At 42.2% G+C, this 22,306-nt stretch overlaps 1 protein-coding gene across 1 annotated transcript in view; it reads right to left on the reverse strand.

The window, feature by feature from the left end:
* Positions 1 to 22,306, reverse strand: part of Msn (moesin) — a 72,101-nt gene that overhangs the window by 23,308 nt on the left and 26,487 nt on the right. Inside the window, exon 2 of the mRNA XM_027431851.2 lies at positions 1,629 to 1,712. Within this exon, the coding sequence (XP_027287652.1) occupies positions 1,629 to 1,712 (84 nt within the window). The remainder of the gene's footprint in view (positions 1 to 1,628; positions 1,713 to 22,306) is intronic.

A 22,306-nucleotide genomic window follows, 5' to 3' on the forward strand; every position in this document is an offset into this window, starting at 1 on the left:
TTTAAAGAACCATTTACAGATACGAAATTGAGGCCCAAAGAAATGTTTGCATGAAACAAAACATTAGCGGCCAAGCAAGCGCTAGAGATCAGAATTTTTTCATTTCTATCCAGTGTCCTTTCAAATTCACTAGTCTGTCCTTTTAAAAGCTCTCTAATATATAACCCACATGAAAACTTTAATATAATCAAAATGCATTCACTTGTTGCAAACTAGTACTTGAAATCACTTGTGAGCTATGGGAATGTCAACACATTGCTTATGTGTTTAGAAGTGCCTGAGACTAACTTATATTTTTCACAAATTAACAATCAGTGATTACCCTACACCATTCAAAACAAAAACACAACTCCAGAGAAGGAGTAAGTTCCAACTAAATCCAAAATTAGATCATCAAGCCTATCTCCCAATTCTAGTATATAAATGAGACAAAAAGGATCGTGGTATTAAAAGGGAAGCCATCATTTACTACTCTGCCATGTGCTTGTATATAATACTTTCTTCCAAGCTATTTGCTTTTTCCTATTGTCTTGTCCATTTGTGATATGGGATTTTGTGCAACCTTACATGTCACAGTAATTAAGTTTTTTGAATAATGGTAAAGATATAAATAGTATTATATTTTTATGGGCTGGAGAGATGGCTCAGAGGTTAAGAACACTAGCTGTTCTTCCAGAGGACCTAAGTTCAATTCCCAGCAACCACATGGTGGCTCACAACCATCTGTAATAAGATCTGGTGCCTTCTTCTGGTGTGCAAGCACGCATGCAGATAACTGTACACATAATAAAAAATTTTTAAAATCTTTTAAAAAATAGTATTACATTTTTATAAAAGCAAAAGGCCTATAAAGTAAGCATCAATCTTCTCCCTTTCTTTCATATTTGTTTGTTTGTTGTTGTTGTTGTTGTTTGTTTGTTTTTTCGAGACAGGGTTTCTCTGTGTAGCTTTGGAGCCTATCCTGGCACTCACTCTGGAGACCAGGCTGGCCTCGAACTCACAGAGATCCACCTGTCTCTGCCTCCCAAGTGCTGGGATTAAAGGCGTGCACCCCCATCACCCGGCTTTCATATTTGCATATGTGCATGGCCACACATGCCACAGCCTGCATATGTAAGTAAGAGGACAACTTGCAGGCATGGAGGAACATGGAGGACACTGGGAAGCTGAGGAATAAGGATTCTGAGTTAGAATCCAGCCTAAGATACATAGTAAGTTCAAGGACACCCTGAGCTTTTAAAAAGAGACTTATTCATAGATAGATAGATAGATAGATAGATAGATAGATAGATAGATAGATAAATCAAGCACATCTTTAAAAGTTGAAAGGAAAAATATATTCATATTTTCAACAAATCTAGCATAGAATCAGTCACCCTTTGTCTCCTGTCTCCTTTGTTCAGGATGGAGAACAGGATGCATTAGAGCAATGAGACTTAGATTTCAGGTTGCCAAAATTCAACTTTCCCTCCTTTTTAAATTAAGTCTGGAGCCAGCCTTTGTTTTCACCTTCCTTGGAAGGGCAGGTAAAAAAAGACCTTTTCCAAAACATAGGATGAATAGGTGGTCTGCACTGTGATGAGACCTATTGGCAGAACAAGTGGTTAAGGAACAAGGTCCTCCCTTACCTGGTCAAACAGCTGCTTGCCAGTGGTGTTGGGCTGAATGGCGAACTCCAGCTCTGCATCCATGGTGGTTACACGCACACTGATCTAGGATGAGATGAAAGAAAGCAAATTAGTTCTCTGGCTTTGTGCTCAATAGGGGATTGAACAAATGTCTCTGTTCAAATTTGGAGAAAGAAATCCAAATGCCAAGAAACTGAGTAAATAAGGAACTGGTGTGAAGAAAGGTAAAATATTGACATAAGTCATAGCCTAACCATATTCTCAACCACATTACTGAAGATAAAAACACAGCCGCAGACAATGCTTCACCAAGAAGCAAACAAGAAGGCAAATCATCCTACTACAAAGAGGAAGAAAATATTGACTTTATTTCTTCCAGAAAGTGTTTCCCCACCTACACCAGCCAATTGCAGCCCACAGCATTCTCTTCTTACCTCTGGTATATAGCCTGGCTTATCTATGGCACTAGTAGATAGTTGTAGAGCACGGATAAAAACACACCACTAATTTCTCTGCTGTGAACTTTCCAAGCTACAACATCAACCTTCTAAGCAAAATGTGCCACACCCCTTTGGTGGGTTGAAGGACACTTTCACACAGGGGTCATCTAAGACTCAGAACACACAGACATATTTACATTATGACTCATAACAGTAGCAAAATTACAGTTATGAAGTAGCAATGAAAATAATTATATGGTTGGGGGGGTCACCTCAACATGAGGAACTGTGTTAAAGGGTAGCAGCATTAGGAAGGTTGTGAAGCACTGCAATAGAAGCATGATGGGTATGGGAGTAACCAATCACTTTCTGACTGAATTTGAGGCCCACTCCACAGGAGGGAAGTCATGCTCAGTACTGTAAACCTACTCAAAAGCCCATGACTGGGGAGGTCATATGCTCAGTGGGATGCCTACTACTATTGATTTACTCAATAGGCATGGAGTCAATCAGGCCTCTAAATGTGTGCTTATATCCATAAACTAATTTTACTCTGAACCTTAAAGAAGTTTCTTTTTGCAATGGCTTTCAGTTAAGACAGACTCAGAACTGGTCAAAGTGCTGAGAAGAAATGAGTTTTGAGTGCTTGATCCTAAACAAGGCATCTGCACTTACCTGCTCAAAATCAAAGCCTGGAGAACATCATAGAAGATGGGGTAGAAAGAATATTAAGTGCTGGAGGATGGAGAGGAGTCCTGTAAACATTGTCTATGAACTCACAGCAATATTGAATAGTTCCACAAGATCTGCACAATACTCGGCACATTAACGTGAATAGAGCAGGTGCTAATGAGACTCCATCCCTCCCTAAAGAGCTATAGCCAATTAAGTGTTGTGGGGTGATCATTCTGCTGTAGCCACTGGAAAGTTGTCCTTGCTCAAGTAAGTAACCTCCCACACATGCTCATGCAAGAAACCCTAATTAAATTCAGTGGGGCATATACACAACAACAACAACAACTATTGAAGGTAAAGACGGTAAGAAAGACAAAATGAATCTGACCAAAATGTGTGTGCAGGTATATAATATCTATACATAAACAGTTGTGGAAGAAAAAAAACAAATTTAAAACTGGGTTCCAAGCCTAGCAGCAGTGTAATGGGCTCCATTTACTAACATGAATATCTCTTATCCTTTTCTGGGGCCTTAGTTTCCCTCGTCTGCACAAAAGCAGGCAGGCATGGGATGAGGGAGCAGCTAATCAAAGCAATAGCTAAGGATCATTCTAATAATGAAGTCTGTGGTTCTATACACTGCCTTGTTGTGCTAACACTTCCTGTATTTGTGTCTCACTGTTCTCTCCAGGGAGAGGAAAGGGACATCAGCAGAGGTGAATGTGTGCAAAGAGAGGGAGCCAGGCACTGACCGAACTATCAGGCAGGAGGAAAAAGGGTGGGGGGTGGAATGATGTAATTATATTTTCATGAAAAATATTTTAAGTGAAAAAATGGTACCATATTCTGTATTTTAAGTGAAAAGGGAAAAATATCAAGTAACAGCTTATTAAGGCAGGGGAGTGAGAGCTGCCAGTGACCACCATAATCGAAGCTTTTACACAATCTCAGAGGCTAACAGTTTAGTTAGTGCATCACAGTCCACCATTTTCCTGATGTGTTTATATTGCCTCTTCCAGGACCATCTCTGGCCAACAGCACAGATACAGACTACTAGCAAGTTGGAGTTATGCTGTCTACAGGTTGAGATGAAAGCTCAACCGAAATCAACCTCATAGACTCTGTTGCTACTCAGGAGACACAAGTCAGGATGCAAAGATTATTTCTTTCCTGCTATCTCTGGTACTCTTGGTGCTTCACACAATTCCTGATATATGATGGGTACTCAAAGAAACAAGCTACAAGATCATTCGCCAAGATGTATTTGGCCATAAGATGACGGTTTTTAAGTGGCCTACCATATTTCCAAGGGAATGGAAAGAACTTGTGAACTGCAAGGAAGTGGGCAATCATTGATATGCAGAGACAGATGGTCCCACTTTCTGAAAATACCTCTGCACAGAGGAAGTTGAATTAAAGAAATCCTTAGAAGTTTGTTTTTAATTAAAACGAGAGCATATCAGGTAGCCACGTAGGATTTCATTAGCACTAGACAATGTAGTCACAATGTTTGAAATAGATTCCCTGGCCTATGCCAATGACAACTGAGATTTTATTTTGAAGGAGATTTTTCTTTAGTAAAAACCTTGACAGTGGTGGTACTAGTAAATATATTAACATAAACAACCACTTTTATGTACCTAGATATACAACTTACTAGGTATTTCATATCTACTACCCCTCTTAACACAGTAACAGTCACTCTGTGATTGTTTCTACACTGGGGATCAGAACATAGATATATATTATATCACAGACACATAATCACAATGCTAGTATGTGGGAGTTTGAATACAGGTCTATATCCAGACTTTACTATTTAAACCAACATGTTAATTTCCTCTTACAAAATATGGAAGGCTTCCACTGGGAAAAAAAGTTAAAATTTTATACTACTAGATATTTTGCTATACAACATAGCCAAATGATGGCTTATTACATGGTCCTATAAAGTATCATGCTTTGAGGATATCAAGATGGTGCATGCTACCAAGCCTGATAATCTGAACCGAAGCCTTCAGACACACATGGTGGAGGAAGAGAAGCAACTCTGTAGATTGTCCTCTGACCTCCATGTGTACCCATGTTACACACACCACACACACACTCACATATACACAACTGTAATAAAACTATAAACAAAATTTCATTCAATGTATGAGTTCAGCTTCATAAAATGTATATGTAGATAACTGGAATAATGACCTAGTACTAGTTAGGCTTTGTTTCTGAATGCTAAACTGATGGGTCCTTTTTCCCTTGTTTAAATTACCAAAAAAAAATTCACACTATTGAAGGGAAACCAAAATAAAGACTTGCCAACGATGTGGATCCCCATGGAATAGGTATGATATTGAACCATATTAAGTCTTTGTATCTTTGGGCTTTTCCCAAGCATGAAGGTCAGGTAGCACCAACATGGAGGCAGACACCATTTTGCCAGTTAAATAATTCTGATAAATACCAGACCCAAGAAATAACTTTTTTTTTTTGGTTTTTTGAGACAGGGTTTCTGTATAGCTTTGGAGCTTATCCTAGCACTCACTCTGGAGACCAGGCTGGCCTCGAACTCAGATATCCACCTGCCTCTGCCTCTGCCTCCTGAGTGCTGGGATTAAAGGCATGCGCCACCAATGCCTGGCTCCAAGAAATAACTTTGTAAATAAATCTCACCAGAGATTTGGGGAGGAAATCTATTTCAGGACTGACAATGAGACAGGAAAGGCTGCAAAGGCAGGAACAAGTAAAGCAAGTGCCTTGTGAGGGTAAGCTAAGGTTAGCCAGCTCACTTGGTGTTACCCTATGCATCCTGCCAATCTAGTGAGCCCTACAGCAATGAGTTCTCATAGAGTATGGAGAAAATGGCCCAGCAGGCTGGAATTTGTGAGGAAAGGGTTGCCATGCTAAATACACCCTCAAGTCACCTTGTGCTGGGTGAAAAGTGACAGCAAACTATCCAATGGGGATGAGGAGATGGGTCATCTAGTAGAATTATTTCTCTGCAAGTGTGAAGACCTGAGTTCAATCCCCAGTACCCACATAAAAGTTGGTATCAGTGGTGCATGGCTCCAGTTCCAGCAAGGCAAGGGGCAGAGGGAGGCAGATTCCTGAGCTCAATGGCCAATCAGCTTAGTCAATCAATAAGCTCTAGTTTCAGTAGGAGACCCTTTTCGGTAAATAAAATGGAAAGTGATAGAGGAAGTCACCTGATATTTTACCTCTGTCCTCTATACATGTTCATACCCACACAAGCATGTACATACAACACACACATATACATACCAAAAAAGTCCCAAACAAGCAAAAAACAATGACTATATAGAGAGGATGGAATGGGGAATACTAGCCTTTCTAATACATTAGTTTATTCTTATCTCAATATGCATTTCTAATCTAGAATTACATCTCTGTAATTATAAGTAGGCACAAAGGAAATGTTGGCTACATGGCTATTCATGGATAAAAATAGATGGATATAGGGGAAGGATGTAGTTCAGTGGTAGTGCAGTTACCCAGCATGCACAAAGCTCCATGGATAGTACAGGAGTGGAGGAACAGGCAGCCTAAACACAAGTACATTTAGAGAGAGAAGAGGACATTTTACTTCTTTACCATTTTTTGGCAGGTACCAGCCTTGCCAATCTAACAAAGGCAATGGAACACTTGCCAAAATATTTTTAAAGGCATAAAATAAATACAAGGAGACAATTTATATTGAATTGGATGTCAAATTCAGTAACGTGGACTTATATACTGTATAACGTTACCTAGCAGTGGGTCTTAATAGTTACTACTGTGATTTCTTTTTTTTAAATCTTTTTATTGTTTGACAGATTCATACACTTGTACAATGAATTTTAGTCATTTTACACACCCTTCATCCACCTCTATCTCCCACTGGCACTCTTGAATCCCTGTCCTTGTTTCTATGTCTTCTTTTTTTCCTGTTTGGTCCACTAAGTTTAGTTTGATTTCCTTGCCCAAGCATGGATCAGAAGTTTGTGAATATAGTAAGGACTATTTATTTATCTCTGGCTATGTCATTTAAAAGAGTGACACTACTCCTCCAATAAGCATTAACTGTCAACAGTCCAGGAGGTGGATGGGGTGACATGTCTTCCGGGTACAACATAGCTATTGCACTGCTGCAATTTTAATTTTATGTTTAAATGATATTTTGGGATATCTGGAATAACCAAATATCTTATGACATACACTGATGACAATATCATAGGTATTGCTGCTACCATTTTTTTTGCTTATATTTATAATTAAAAGGATAAATCTTAAGTTAGAGCTTAGTGAAAACAAATGTTGGCATTCCTTAGGAAAGGACTGCTTTCAGGACCCCCATGGATACTAAACTCCATGAATGTTCATGTGTCTTGAAAAAAGTCATAATATTTGCATATAACCTAAATACATTCTCTTGGGTTCTCTAAATCGTCTCTAAATAATTTATAATACCAAATATAAGGGTTTGGAATGTAACTCAGTAGTACAGCCATGGCTTAGCATACATAAGGCCCCAGGTTCAGTTTCTCACAACATAAACAAATGCTATAATACAATGTAAATGCTATGGAAATAGCCACTATTCTTTTTTGCTTCAGACATAATCATACAAAGTCTGCACATGTTCAGTACAGATGCAGTTTTTCCCCAAATATTTTCAACCCACAGTTGGTTGAGGGCCAACTGTATCTGCATTCATAGGTCCTTTCCTGTTTAAAGTACTATTCATGGATAGAAGGATTTCTGGTTAAGGGACTTCCTAGAAATTTATTTCAGTCAACCTAATACAGAAGAAGCACAGTGTTTAAAGAATGATGGGTGTAGGAGAACTGTAGAACTCTTCTCTGACCTTGAGGCAATTACTGAATTACCAAAGAACTTCGATGGTAATACATAGGGAAGTCCCTGAAAAGCAGAACAGAAAAATCTTTTGTGCAAATTAAGAACCATATTAAGGTGGTTTTTCATAGATCTCCAAGGAAGGACTGATTTGGGGAAAAGAGACTCAAAATAGAGAAACTAAAACAAAAGTGAGGAAAGGAGATTTGAGTAAGATAAATTGATGGGGATGATTAATAGTTAGTAATAATTAAGGCTGGTTTGTTCTTTGATAATCTTGAGATGCAAAAACACAAGACAAGCTACAGCCCAGACCCATGTCACATAAAGCCCTCTGGACATAGGACCTTTCTTTTTCATTGAGGGAGGTATTTTGTTTGGAAAAGTTAATAAAAAAAGGGTGCCCAGTGGGTAGAGGTACCCAGTGCCAAGCCTGACAGCCTGAGTTCAAAGCCATGAATCTATATGTTGGGAGGAAAGAACAGACTGTCATAAGATGTCCTCTGACCTCTGTACTCCATTGTCATGCACACATAAATACACACAGAAATTTTCTTTAAACCCTGAAATTGAAGCTTCCAAATCCAGCAAAAAAAAAATCCCTGGCAGGGAATAAAGGAGCTGATCTGGGTAAACTAGCAATTTAAAGCATAATTCGCAGAAAAGAGAACTGTTTACACCGCTAAATCCTTGCCTAAGCTGGGCCTGAATATGCAGGCATAGACTGAGCTCAAAGACTGTATCTATGGAGAACAGAAGGGTTTAAGGATCAAGACAACAAAAACCATAAGTACGAATTTCAAGAGTGTGTCATCCTCTCACACACACTGGCCCTCCCACCTCTAGTCCAAGAACAATAAATCCATTGATGCTTAATGAACAATTGAACATAGATATTTCCCGAAGGAAGCCTCTCTGCAAATTAACTCATCTTGGTGGTTGCCCATCTAAAGCCTTCAACAAGGGTCCCTCCTTCACCCCATGTTAGTTAGCCTAAAACATAATCAGGCCACATGCTGCCTCTGTCTTGGCAGCAGTTGCTGGAGTACATTTTTATGTGTCCAGTAGCTTCAAATAAAAGACCCCCCCCCTTTCCCTGGAGCCAGAATCACCCAGGTAAGCATAGACCTGCATAGCAAAGTGGTCTGGCCATAACTTGCCCCCACCTGTTGTGTGTTCCTAACTATATAAAATAGATCCCCCCAGGGCAGAAGGGGAGAGAAATAATCACTAGTTAACTCACTAGAGACAAGAGCATACCTTTCGTCGGTTGGCAAGTGAAGAAACTGAAGTATATAGGGGCAGGTGACAGAACACTTACTGTATGCCAACTCTGTGCCAGCCCCATCACCCACAGGCTCGGTTCACATCACTAAAGCCAAATTTCCTCTGCTAGCAGTTGGTGGAGGCGGGTCTTCTGGACATTCCTGGAGCTCCTTCCATAACTCCACCCACCTCTCTAGTCGTGGTAATTTCACTGCTCTCTTCAGACACTGCCTTGGTAACTTCTTTGCCAAAGCCCACACACTGTAGCATAGGATGCCTGGGTACATCTGAGAAACACTGCTTGGATAGGGTTCCCTTGTTTCCCTGGGGCAGACCGGTTGGGTTTGAGCTCAACGTCACCAACTACCTGCCATCTCTGAACTCTGAGGGAGTGGTTTTTCTTTCTGGGCTTTCAGGGGGGGCTGATAATGTGAGGAAGACCATTATAATTGGAGAAGAGGAGCCAGAGGAAGTACAAGCCTTACTAGGGCAACCCCAGCACTACAATCTCTTCCTTGGGCAGAGTCACCAATGTCACCTGAACCACCTTCCCCCAGCATTTCCTGCTGCAGGCATGGCCTATTTTGATCCTGAGGATAACAGACAAGCCTCAAGCACATCTTTCTCTAAGAAGAAAACAGAAGTTGCCTTGACTCTCTAGCCCAGGAACTTCAGAATTCCTTTGCCATGCCTCTCTCTCTCTCTCTCTATCTCTCTCTCTCTCTCTCTCTCTCTCTCTCTCTCTCTCCCTCCCTCCCTCCCTCCCTCCCTCCCTCCCTCCCTCTCTCTCTCTCTCTCCTCTCTCTCTCTCTCTCTCTCTCTCTCTCTCTCTCTCTGCAACAACTCATTCTGCTTTCTTCTTAGTGATATGGAAATGGCACCTGATACAATTATCCCCTTAGCTCTCTTTTGAACTATTCCCAAACCTTCCCAGACCTGCCTGGGCTTACCCTTTCCTATGCATGAGTCTGTTCCCCATAGATTTTATAAAAGAGAACCACACCAATCCTGAGTGGCCCACACCCATACCTTCATGACTCAACATTAGTCCTCCAACCACTCCAGCTGCTCCAAAAAGGCATAGAAGACAAGAGTCTCTTTCATTTGTTTTGGCTCAGCCCTGCCCTCCAAAAATTCCAAGAAGCATTTCAACCAACAGACAAGAGTACACTAGAGACTGGAGTGCTACTCTTTCAGTTACCATGTTTGGGGCACTAAACCTTCTCAGCAACGAGAATACAACCACCTTATCAGTGTGGGAGAAGAGCTCAGCACGGAGGCCTAAGATGACACAAGTCAGAAACAATGATGTCATCTTAGCAACAATGTCTTTCTCACTGCAGCCTTGATTTCAGGAGCTTTTGTCAGCTCCAGATCCAAATCATGACCCTCTTTACTCCTCTCATATGAAAGTCAGGAAAGAAACTATTCCGTGTGTGTGTGTGTGTGTGTGTGTGTGTGTGTGTGTGTGTGTGTGTGTGTGTGTGTGTGTCTGTCTGTCTGTCTGTCTGTCTGTCCGTCCGTCTGTCTGTCTGTCTGTCTGTCTATGTCTCGCTATCAAAAGCAGCTCATTAATCAAAACATGCCCTAGAAATGACCAGCTACAGCTCAGATCTTCCTCCAGGCACAAGGGGTCCCCCACAGTGTCCTTAGCATGGTCATTCCTCTGAAATTCACCTGATTTTTCCTATCAGAGCTTCTTACCTTTAGTCTCCAAAACAATCAACAGTGTGGAATAAGACCTGAAACGGCCCTCTGTGATCATTTGATTCAAGTCCAAGAGTTCACAAATATGAATACTGAGATACAGAAAAGAAGCATTGGCCCAGTGTCATCCAGCTACCATGCAGAGATTAAAATCTGAGCATTTAGGCTTGCCAAGGATTAATGAAGAGCAGTGTTCCATCTCCAGCACCACAAATAATAACATTTATTTTAAAATAAACTGGCTCTTGATCCCATAGCACATTTAATAAGTCCTCATGCCATCCTGGATCTTACAAGTAGGAGACCCTTCACACCTGCTGCTTTGAATCTGGTGATGCTATGTGAAGGAGGCAGCTTCAGTATGTTTCCACTAGGAACTCAAAGCTGGCATTATTTGGAAGTCTAGTTTGCAAGAGAGTGCAGATCTAACCTTCATGCTGAGATTTCCACTACCATGAATTCTAGGGAGACAAAAATCTTTCATAATAACATGGAAGCATAGACATAAAGACTAAAAGAAATGGGTTCATACCCAGGTAGCAAAGAATAACAGAGTCCTTCAATTCCCATAAAACTTTGACAGTGCTGAACTGAAAAGGAAGCGAGCCCATCTCTAGTAAAATAAGCATCCAAATGTGAGAAATTGTTATGGGGAGCCACACCCAGCTGGGCTTCACTCTCTCCAGTCAGCTTCCTGCTTGACCCAGGCTCCTGCCAGCAAGTTTCACAGGAAGTTATTTGGAGACTGGAGACAGACCATTTTTGGCTGCCAGAAGATGTTGGCTTTGCCCAGGGTACCAGAAGAGGGCTCTATTCCCCCTTCTTAGGAGCACAATACCTCAACCTTCATGATCACATCTTTGAAGAACAATGCAGTTGATCCAAGCACCAGCTTAGGTTCCTTCAACTGCTCATCAGATTCCTGCCAAGGCCTGTGTCTCTAAAGCCCTGTGCTAAAGTCAGGATCAGTAAACTATTCAAGGGCCAGAAGGAGGCTTACAGGCCTAGTCAAAAAGCAGTTTTACACCCAACCTGGTGGGAGGGGAACAGAGGGAGAGAGTAAACAAAGGGATATCTTGATAGAGGGGACCATTTAGGGGTTGGAAAGAAACCTGGTGCCAGGGAAACTCCCAGGATGACTCCAGCTAGGACTCCTAGCAATAGTGGAGAGGGTGCCAGAACTGGCCTTCCCCTGTAATAGGACTGATGACCACCCTAATTGTCATCAGAGAGCCTTCATCCAGTAACTGATGGAAGCAGACACAGAGATCCACAACAGCCAAGCACTGGGCAGGGCTCCTGAGTCCTGCTGAAGAAAGGGAGGAGGGATCTACAAACCAAGGGTGGGTCAAGTTCATGATGGGGAAACCCACAGAGACAGTTGACCTTCACTTGTGAGAGCTCACTCTGGACTGACAGCTGGGGAGCTTGCATGGGACCGACCTAGGCTCTCTGCATGGTTGTGACAGTTGTGTAGCTTTGTCGGTTTGTGGGGCTCCTAGCAGTGGGATCAGGACGTGTCCCTGGCACTTGAGCTGGCTTTCGGTAACTTCTTCTCCATACTGGGTTGCCTCACCCAGCCTTGATTCAGGGGGAGGAGCTTGGTCCTGCCTCAACTTGATGTGCTATGCTTTGTTGACACCCATGGGAGGCCTGCCCCTTTCTGACTGGAGATAGAGGAGTGGATGGGGAGGAGGTGGATGGGAGGTGGGGGTTGGAGAACAGGAGGAGAAGAGGGTGGGGAAACTATGGTAGGTACATAAAATAAATGAAAAAAGGAATAAATAAAAAAGTACTGCTTTCAACACCAGGGCTAGGCTGGTGTTGACTTCCTATCCACTTTGGTGGAGAGTAGACATCCAAACCTGGTGAAAGGGAAACCCACAATACTAAATGAGTTTACTCCAAGGAATAATGGTCTCAAGAGCAAAGTAGAAAAGAGTGGGAAGAGGTTTTGGAATCTCTTTTACCTTTTCTAACACTCACTTCCAGAGATGGGGTGTAGCTCAGTCGTAGAGTAATTGCCTAGTATGCTCAAGAACCAGACTTCTAGCCCCAGCTTTGCCAAAACAAAAGGTTACATTCTATAAAGTGGCTTTACTAATTTCAACCTTACTACATGGTTACTGAGAGATTAAAGTTAAGTAATAGATGAGAAAGTACTTAGCCTATCATAAATAGATTATGATGCTTATTACCCCCTTCCTTTGTGCCATTATCATTACAAACATCCTCTAGGTCAGGATGACTTAAAGCAAAAGTCTGTTTGACTACAGAAGGCCAGAGGCTTCTTAAGACTTCCAAAGAACCTTCTATGACTCTTTTCTTTGCACAAATTCTACAATGTAATGACATTTCTAATTCACCTAGATAATGTGAAGCCATATACAACAGTGAGACACATTTATCTCCACATTTATTTATTTGCTTATTTATTAATCTATTTGGATCTCCCATAGTTTCTGCAGGCCCCAAACTTGGTATGTATCCAAATATGACTTCTAACTCCTCATTTTCCTGCCCTTCACCACTCTAGTGCTGGGTTTGCAGGCATGCACCACACAGCCTGGCTCAGGAATTCTAATGTTCTCTCTCTTAGGAGAGATGGGAAATCCCCCCCCCCAAGAAACAGAGCCATAAAGGATTAATGAACACAGCAGAGCATTTATGCTACTTTATGCTCTCCAAAGGCTGCCTTGTCTTCCTTCCTTGTTCTGAATTCTGCCTGAGATTTTTTGTCCTGTAATGTCTTATGTTGATAACCCTTACCACTCAATACAACATCCCAAGATCTCCTAAATCTCTCAGCTGGTGTCACAACAATCACACATTAGGCTTAAAATGACTCAATAGAATCACCTGAGGTAAATTTTTGGAAGAATCCCTTGCTCATTCTGGCTTCTTGGGTCAGAAATTGGCCAGCTATCTTGAATTCTTGGGTTGGCCATCCGAAATTAAGAGCCATCAAGATAATTCCAAGGCCCTGACAAATTTACAAGCCTCATGATGACAAATTGGCTAGGAAACTTTCTGTTTGAAGGGAAATACAGAAAGTAAGTTAACCAGAAGACATCTAGGCTGGCAGTTTAGTAAAAGGCTCTTCAAGGCCAAACACAGCCCACACCCAAAAGATCAAGGATGGCACTGTGTTTCTATAGCCACTATATCACTCTACATCCTAATATCCTTGTTTGTAAAGCATGGTGACAACATCTGTTCCTCCCTACCCACAAACTAAAGTAGTATCTCAATAGTTGGGAGAACATGTATTTATATTCTAAAAACATCAGTATAAGATTTAGCTCCACCAACAATGAGCCAAGAACTCTTAAGTCTCCCCACATGTAAAATGAGCAAAATGATACCTATGTAGCAAACATGGTGTTTGGTGCTAATGAGATGGTGCCCTTGACAGCTATAAACATCATTTCTGCCCTTAGTCAAAAACCGAGATGCCTAGAATCCCAACCCAAGATTACTATAATAGACTCTTGAGGGGGAGCTTGGGAATCTACATTTCAACAAGTGCCTCAAGAGATACGTCCTGAGTTTAAAGAACATACTCTGGCACAGATGCTGGTGAGATCAGAGCACAGGACCAAGCTGTCTCTAGGTCCAAAATGTTTTCTGGCTCAAATCCTTATTCAGGGACCTTGAAGTTACTAACTAACAGAACAGGTACTAAAAGAAAAAGAAGGAGGATACTTTGAAATTCTAATAAGAAGATTGTGTCAAACCTTTGAATTATTGTCCAGAGTCTTCAACCTTCCTCCATCTAGTTAAGAGCCAGACAGTGGGAGGAGGCACAGATACCTCAGTAGTCAAAACATATTGATCCAAATGCTCTAATTAAGGCCCCTGTCAGAATCTTCCTGAATTCTCTGCCCTGTAAGCATTCCACACATATTCATTCCCAGGGGAATTTTCAGGCAATGAGAAGACCTTAAACACCAATTCCTCTTCTTGGATGCTCTGAGAACTAAGAGGCAAAAAAAAAAAAAAAAAAAAACAGAACACCAAAGACAAGACAGAGATGCAACTTTTCATGGAAGGGAGAAACAGAGGTTCGGTGAGGTAAAAATCAATTTGTTTAGTTAGGCTTTATGGAGGCACCATGCTGTAGCAAACTATCATGAGTTCAAGACCAGCTTGGGTGACATAATGAGCATATTTCTCTGGGGGGAAAAAGCATGTAATGCAGATTCGGAGATAGAACCAGAGCATGAGTTTCCACAGCTTCCAGTATACTGACTGTGATTTGCCAATCTCAATTTCTCTTAGTTAATGTTACAAAGATCCTTCTGTCAAAAGCATGCCTGTTATCATTTACTTTATCCAAGAAATCTAGTGGCCAATAGCAGTAAGTTGTCACATAGGGTGCTATGGCTCACCAGGAAGCTTGGCCAGTTTGAAAGGCACTGGACCAACCTCTTGGGAAGATGGAGAGTTCCAAGTCTGGTCTCCTAGTTCTGCCACAAATTCCTTATTGCTACCCTCTGGATCCTCCATCTCCCTGCCTGAAATATGGGTGTTAGACTAGTTGGCCTCCAAAGGTACATTCACAGAAAACAGGAGCTAGCGAGCAAATCCCCATGTCAGTATGTCAGGTAGACCCCCTTGGCCTCTGCTCGTTCCAAGTTGAACTCTTCAGGCAGTGAATGGCAGCTGGGTGGGCAGACAAGCAGGAAGGCGGCAGCCCCACCCTCCTTTGCACAGGAAGCTAGCTACATCCTCTTTTCCCCACCCTCAGCAGTACATCTCCTCGTACCCAGCAGAAGCAGTGGGGGCAGGGCGAAGATGAGGCCTAAAATGAAACCAAACATGCAAATTACCTCAGCAAACTAAGGCACCATCTGAGGGTAGGAAATGATCTAGGGCCCTGAGAAAGAGCAGCAAAGCAACCCCAATGTCTACTAGGGCCAAACTCTTCAATAACACCTTGCTACCATGACAGGAACAATTAAGAATGGGCTGGTACAGTAAGCAGACCTGGCCCATCCACTGAACTGCAGGTCAAAGATCAGGACTTCATATACACAGGTGTTTCACTGGTATGCCTTTCTTAGGGTAAGAATAAAGCCATGCCATAGGTAGGGGTGGGGTATACACATGAGTGAACACTTGTGAATGAATATAGGGGCTTTTAATTAATCTCAAAGCCAAGGAAGCCAACATCAACCTTCATGGCTACATGCCAGCCCACTTTCCAGAGCCATCCCCCACACCTTGTGACTGGGCCCCAGCCCTCCCCACATCCTGTTCTCAGAGAACACGTGGTTGCCTGGGGAAAGATAATGTCATTACCACACTTCCCCTCTGCGGAGGAGGATCTGGTTGGCTGGCGAGGGCGCCAGAGTTCTCTGCCTGACCAGGCTAAATAATCTGAAGTAAATCTCCTATTTTCACAGAGGGACAGGAAGAGTGACTAGATAATCTTGAGAGCACCTGCTACATTGAAGGATCCATTCTTAACGATAAAAGGTGATAGCCCAAATTGCTTCCAGGAAAAGTAAATGAACGTTCTGGGGAACAAAAAGCAAACTGCCAACCTCGTTTACATTCCAAGACCGGAAGACAATGTGCCAGCGTCCCTTCTTTGATCAGTGAACCAGAAGACACAAAAACACAGTAAAATTCTATTTTCAAAAGGCTCCCAAGTGTCACAGGAGTCTCTCACAGTAATCCGAAATACTAGCTCTGGCATTTCTGCTAAGGCAGCATGACTTAAAGGGTCTAGAGTGGTGTTAGCCAACTTAGAAAAAAAAAGGACTTTGAAATTCTAAGAGCAGCTCGCAAACAAATTTAGAGAGTTATGAAGAAGTACCAGAGCCCCACTCACTGCTGATGCCTTCCTTTCTCTCTAATCAGCTCATTCCCTGGCTCTCCTTTGTCTTCCCTTCCAAGCCTATAAATATACTAAAGAATGTGGCTGGACATTCCACATTTAGGGAGGTCCTCCTCACTGCTCCAAGGTCAGAAGTCAGAAGTCAGAAATCAGATATCATTCTCCAGTGCTGCTTCACTGAACACACCAGCCTTTGGGGAAACAGGCACCTCCAGCTGGGCTTCTGAGGAAGACTGAAGCTTGCCATGCTTAAACGCCTTGTTCGTAACTCTCACACAGCCTTCCTGCCTCCACACCTAAGCTTGCAGCGCAGTTCAACTCTTGACTGCACCAAAAGGGCAAGTTTACCACAGAGGACTCAAGAAAATGAAGATTCTCAAAAAAAAAGACCTGCTTCCATCAGAGTGCAGTAGGAACCTGTGGTGCGATGATTACTTTTGGGAAAGGCCCTTGTGAGGGCAAACAGAAAGGGAGAGAGGAGGCTTAGTTGGACAACACATGGCATCCAGCTTATTGATCAATCCATAGCTTGAGGTGACCTTTCTAAGAGCTGTTTTTGTTGGGGGGGTTGTTGTTTTCTTTTGAGTTGCTAAAGCCATATCCTCCTCTAAGCTTACAAGTTTATCCATCGATTTACTGAAACCAGTAAAAACTGTTTAGACTATCCATCAATAATAGCAACATTTTAGCACCCCAGCCCCTACGTAAATTTACACTCTCCAGAACAGAGGTGAATGCCCATGAACCCATTCAGTTAAACATAGATAGGTGGATGGATGGATGGATGGATGGATAGATAGATAGATAGATAGATAGATAGATAGATAGATAGATAGATACTCAGTTCTTAGTGTAGAACAAGAACATCCTTCCCATTAGCTTAACATTCATCCAGTGTCTTCAGAAAGGAACAGAAAACAGGCCCGCAAGAATCCCTCCAGAAATTACCAACGGTTTCTCAAATGACCTAAGCAACACACCCAATTGTGCAATTTTAGGGACAAGAGGAAGCCCTGACTGTGTGAACGCATGCTATTGACATGAGTACCACCTCAGAACCATGGAGGAATGATGAAGCCTTCCCTGTAGTGTAAGTCTCAGAAGAAAATGACAAAGCCTTCCCTCTGGGGACTGAGTTCTGAGTTCGAATGTTGACAGTGTATTCAGAAAATGTCCACTATAGCATCCTCGACCCCGTAATCATGACCTGAAGATTGCTCTTCTACAGAGACTACCGAGATTACCTAAAGGAGAAGCTTTGATCCAGCACTATGCCATAAATCCTGCCTCCTTGTTTATCTGTATATAACAACTCTGCCTAAGCCTCCTTCAGCTGTATGCATTAACATTGCCTCTCTGTTCAAATCTATACAGTAAATACACTGAGCTTCCAGGTGCTGTGGCTTCTCCAGTTGAGAGCCCAAACAAACTGATCTGAACTACTTCTGTGTCCCTGTGTATTTCTCTTTTCTTCATTTCCCGGCTGCCCTAGTCAGGCCTGTCCCTGGAAGCAGTGTATGGACATGGCATACAATCAAATAAAACTCTACAAGTCTATAATAATTCTAACAGGACTTGGAAGATTAACTAAAGCTACCTCTCAACCTACTTCAGACATTTCAAAAACGACCCATACTCCTACAATAGTGTGTGTGAGTGAGTGTGTGTGTGTGTGTGTGTGTGTGTGTGTGTGTGTGTGTGTGTGTGCGCACGCATGCACACACGCATGCATGTGCACATGTATGATAGGGGTGCTGGATTCAAACTCACCACCCTTCACCCTGACTCAAGTTCTGGAAAGACAAGTACTTGCCACCATATCTTGCTGAAAGAAACGTTTGTTTAGATGAAGGCAGTACATAGATCAGTGAATGTAGAATTGTCCTTCGTTATAGCAAGGGTAGAGGTTAAGATCATCAAAAGCAACATAGAAAACACAAAGAAGGGGCATCTAGGGCAATGTGGAGACACAAGGGAGATTTCTAGACAATGGAAATATCTAGACATGTAATATAACGTGTGTGTGTGTGTGTGCGTGTGTGCGTGTGTGCGTGTGTGCGTGCGTGTGTGTGTGTGTGTGTGTGTGTGTGTGTGTGTGTGTGTGTGTGTGTGTGTGTCAGTCTGTCTGTCTGTCTGTCTGTCTGTCTGTCCACATGCATATGCCACAGCATGCACGTGGGGGTCCAAAGACAACCTTTGAGAGTTAGTTCTCTGTTTCCACCACGAGGGTTCTGGGGATCAAACTCAAATCATGAGACTTGTCAGCAAGAGTCTATCTCACTGGCCCATCTAAGTACATTTCTAAAAAGCTAATGTGTTTGGAAGGATAAAACTATCCCAAGAAAGAAATGAAAAAGAACTTGTAATGTTATGCAGAGGCCAAACGAAGGATCCAGGGCAAAGAAAAACAATTCATGTCTTCCAAATGCCACAGAGATACATGTGATAAATGAAAACCTTGCAAAAGGGCATCAAGTTAAATGTTAAAGCCTCCTTCCGCATCTCACAGACCTTCCCAGAATCTATCAGAAGAAAATAAATTAGAAACCTTCTCACCAACCTGGTTTTATACGCCAATTCATCAGATGTGGGAAAGAGGTGTGTCACAGGCAGAAAAAGAATTATTATTGAAAAAAGCCTGACAGATTGGGCTAATGTACAAGACATAGAGGAGGCTGTTTCTCCTGCTTCTCTGAGAAACCAGCTTAGCATTATAAACCTAACACCTACAGCTCACACAAGAACTACTTTACAGTATTTAAGGAGCCTACTACAATGCACTTCCGGTTCATATAGAGAACCTGTCTTCCTACAGACAGGTCTTGAGGGGCAAGCAAGACAAGGTGCTCAACCCTCACCCATTCACAACCCCCCCAACACACACTTAGAAAAAGGAAATGAAATCTACCAACCCAGAAAGGGCCTGGGCGTGGGCCCCAGCCAAGGCTGCCTGACCTCTTCAGAGGATCAGGGAGTCACTGATTTCACAAGCTATTTTTGCCCTTTTGTGTAAGGGTTCCTCTAATCATTGTCTCCTCTGCACATTCTCTGTCTCACTCACACCACAACTACCCTTTCTACCTTGCAGCTCGTGGATTTCTTCATCCCCACTCCCTCATCCTAGGACTTTTTAAGCTTGCATATCTGGGGTTCCTCTTCACCAAGTGACAAACACCCACAGATGCTCAAAGTGTTCACCCTTCCACCCGAAAAGCAGCAGCAGAGGACTTGGAGAGAGGTGTGTCCACTGCAAAACAGATCAGTCATATGAGATGTCATTGGTTCGAATATCAGTTTCTCCCCCTATTGAAAGAAAATCAAACAGAGCTACTGCAGTTGAGGAGGACACACTTAAACTTAGAAACAAAGGATCTGGGAAGATGGCCCAGATGTTAAATTGCTCTTGCATAGAGGACCTGAGTTCAGTTCCCAGTACTAACATCAGACGGCTCACAACCATCTGCAGAGGATCAAAGACTCTCTTTGGCATGAGCATATACTTACTATACACACACATGCAAGCACCCACACCAACACAAAAATAAAATAGTAATAAATAGTATTAGAGGCAGTGCATAACTGGAGTCCTAAAATTCTTTTATCTTAAATATGTAGAAGGTAAACCATGATGAGAGTTAGGTAAATATAACATTATTAAGCAGTTAGCTAGGTATCATCTCCTATTCATGTACTTTTCTCATAAATCTAATGAAGTAATCATCCCTACTAATCTGAACTTTAACAATTGGAAAACTAAGTATCAAGTCAAGGTGCTACACCAAGGACCAACAGTTGAGAATTAATTTACAAATAGGCCTACTTCATTTATCTATAGCTACCACTTTCCCTCCCCTCAAATCACCTTAATGCTGACCAAATCCCATACCCTGATCTTGAAGAAGTGTCAGTATAATCTCCACTGTCACCAGAAAATCATTAACAGCAACCTGACTCACTCACTCACTCCCCACAAGTATGTGTCAGTTCTGACAAGCAGAAGGTTGTTTACATATGCCTGGCAACTACTCCATCCCTGGGATAGAGGTGCAAGACTTGGGAAAAGGATAAGACTTAGAAGCCTTGATGAGACTTGTTCATTCATTGGTGCCCTGGGTGTAACCACTGGTCTGGAATTCCCGTGGCTTGTCTCCCAGGGTTAGTAGCATGACTAGGTGAACACCTATGGTTCTAGGTATGTCTGGAAGAGGCAGATACAGCAGCAAGGAGAAGAGAATGCATTCCTAGGAAGACTTGGGTCAACAACTGTTATAACCCTGACATTCAAAGGGCAGAGACATGGCCTTGGAACCATACTCCCGCCATAAGATTCCCAAAGACACAGCACGATATAACCACTCAAACAGGCCCATACAGCAGCTAAACAAAGTGCAATGAGTAAAGGATTATAGAGGAAGTGAGAATGTCTCCCTTGCAGGGTAGGCCTACTACTACACACACCAGGGTATCACTCCCACAACTCCACAAAAGGATTCAGTATTCCTTCTGTTTAAAGTGGTCCCACAACAACACAAAGGAAGTCCCTTCTCAAAGAGACAGGTTAGATTTTAGGTGACTCAACAACAGTCAAGGATGGAGTGTGGAAGAAGGAACATGAGGGAATGCTGGCTGGAGTCCTAGAATCCCACACTGAATACAGCTTTGGACTCTCATGTTTGTTGTCAAATCTCTCTAATTACTATAATCAGCAGATGCATACTTACCAGATTTGGGGCCACCTGTAATGAAAAGCAAGTGTGTACAAAGAAAGAGTGAGGTGAGGGAACACAGTATCCACAGGACTTTTGTTCCTTTTTCCAAAGATCCAGTTTTAATTCCAACCTTAGGTAATTATGACCTCCAACTGTACCCCAGAAGGAGACAGAGTAGCTTCCTTAGTTGGCAACCAACATGATTTATAATTTGCAGCAGGCAGACAAATCATAATTCAGAATTAAAAGCCCTACAATGTATCTGGCTCAAGATAGAAGTGACTATAAAGGACTTCTGAATATCTAAGAAGTAGATAGATATAAGCTGAGCATGGTGTATAAGCCTACTGTCTCAGCTGATGAGGTAGGAGGACCCTTTGAGACCACCCTGGGCAACAAAGGGAGAATCTTTCTCAGGAACAAAATGGATATATATTAAACTGACAGTCTAAAGCACACAGTCTATTGGTAGTTGACAACTGTCTTTCGGTCCGTTACATATTCTTCTTTGTTTTTTTTTTCTTAACAAAATTTTGAAAAGAAGAATAATTTTAATTATGTGTAGGTGTATGTATCTGCACGTGGGAATGTGTAAACGAAGGCAGGTGCCCATGGCTATAGGCTCAGATACCCTGGACCTGGAAGTACAGCCAGTTGTGAGCTGCCTAATGTGGATGCTAAGAATCAAACTCAAGTCCTCTGAAAGAGCAACAAGTGCTCTAACCACTGAGCAACCTCTCAGGCCAACAATACTTCCTTATTAGTTATGTTTTTTTAAATTACCATACAAAGTGATGAATTTTATCATGGCATTTTTATTCGTACTATTTTTGTCCCTTTACTGCTGACTTCTTCCTTAGCCCCTAACCTCTGTCCTCTTCTTGCTGAAGCCCCTCCCACTAGCTTCCCTTCTGCTTTCATGTTACATATATTCTATTATCCTCTTTCTGCTTCCCCCCTTCTGCACATTTGTTAAGATCGATCTTTTCCACTTTCTAGTTTTATGACCTATACCCACACTCACTCATGTGCATATATGTATAACTTAAAACCTAGGGTCCACGTGAGAGAAAACATGTAATATGAGTAGTTTGCTTAAGTGGGATTTCCAGTTCCACCCATTTTCCTGCAAATGCCATAATGTCATTGTTTCATACAACTGAATAAAATTCCATTGTTTAT

This window comes from Cricetulus griseus, chromosome X (assembly GCF_003668045.3).
Source record: "Cricetulus griseus strain 17A/GY chromosome X, alternate assembly CriGri-PICRH-1.0, whole genome shotgun sequence".
Classification (NCBI taxonomy): Eukaryota; Metazoa; Chordata; class Mammalia; order Rodentia; family Cricetidae; genus Cricetulus; species Cricetulus griseus.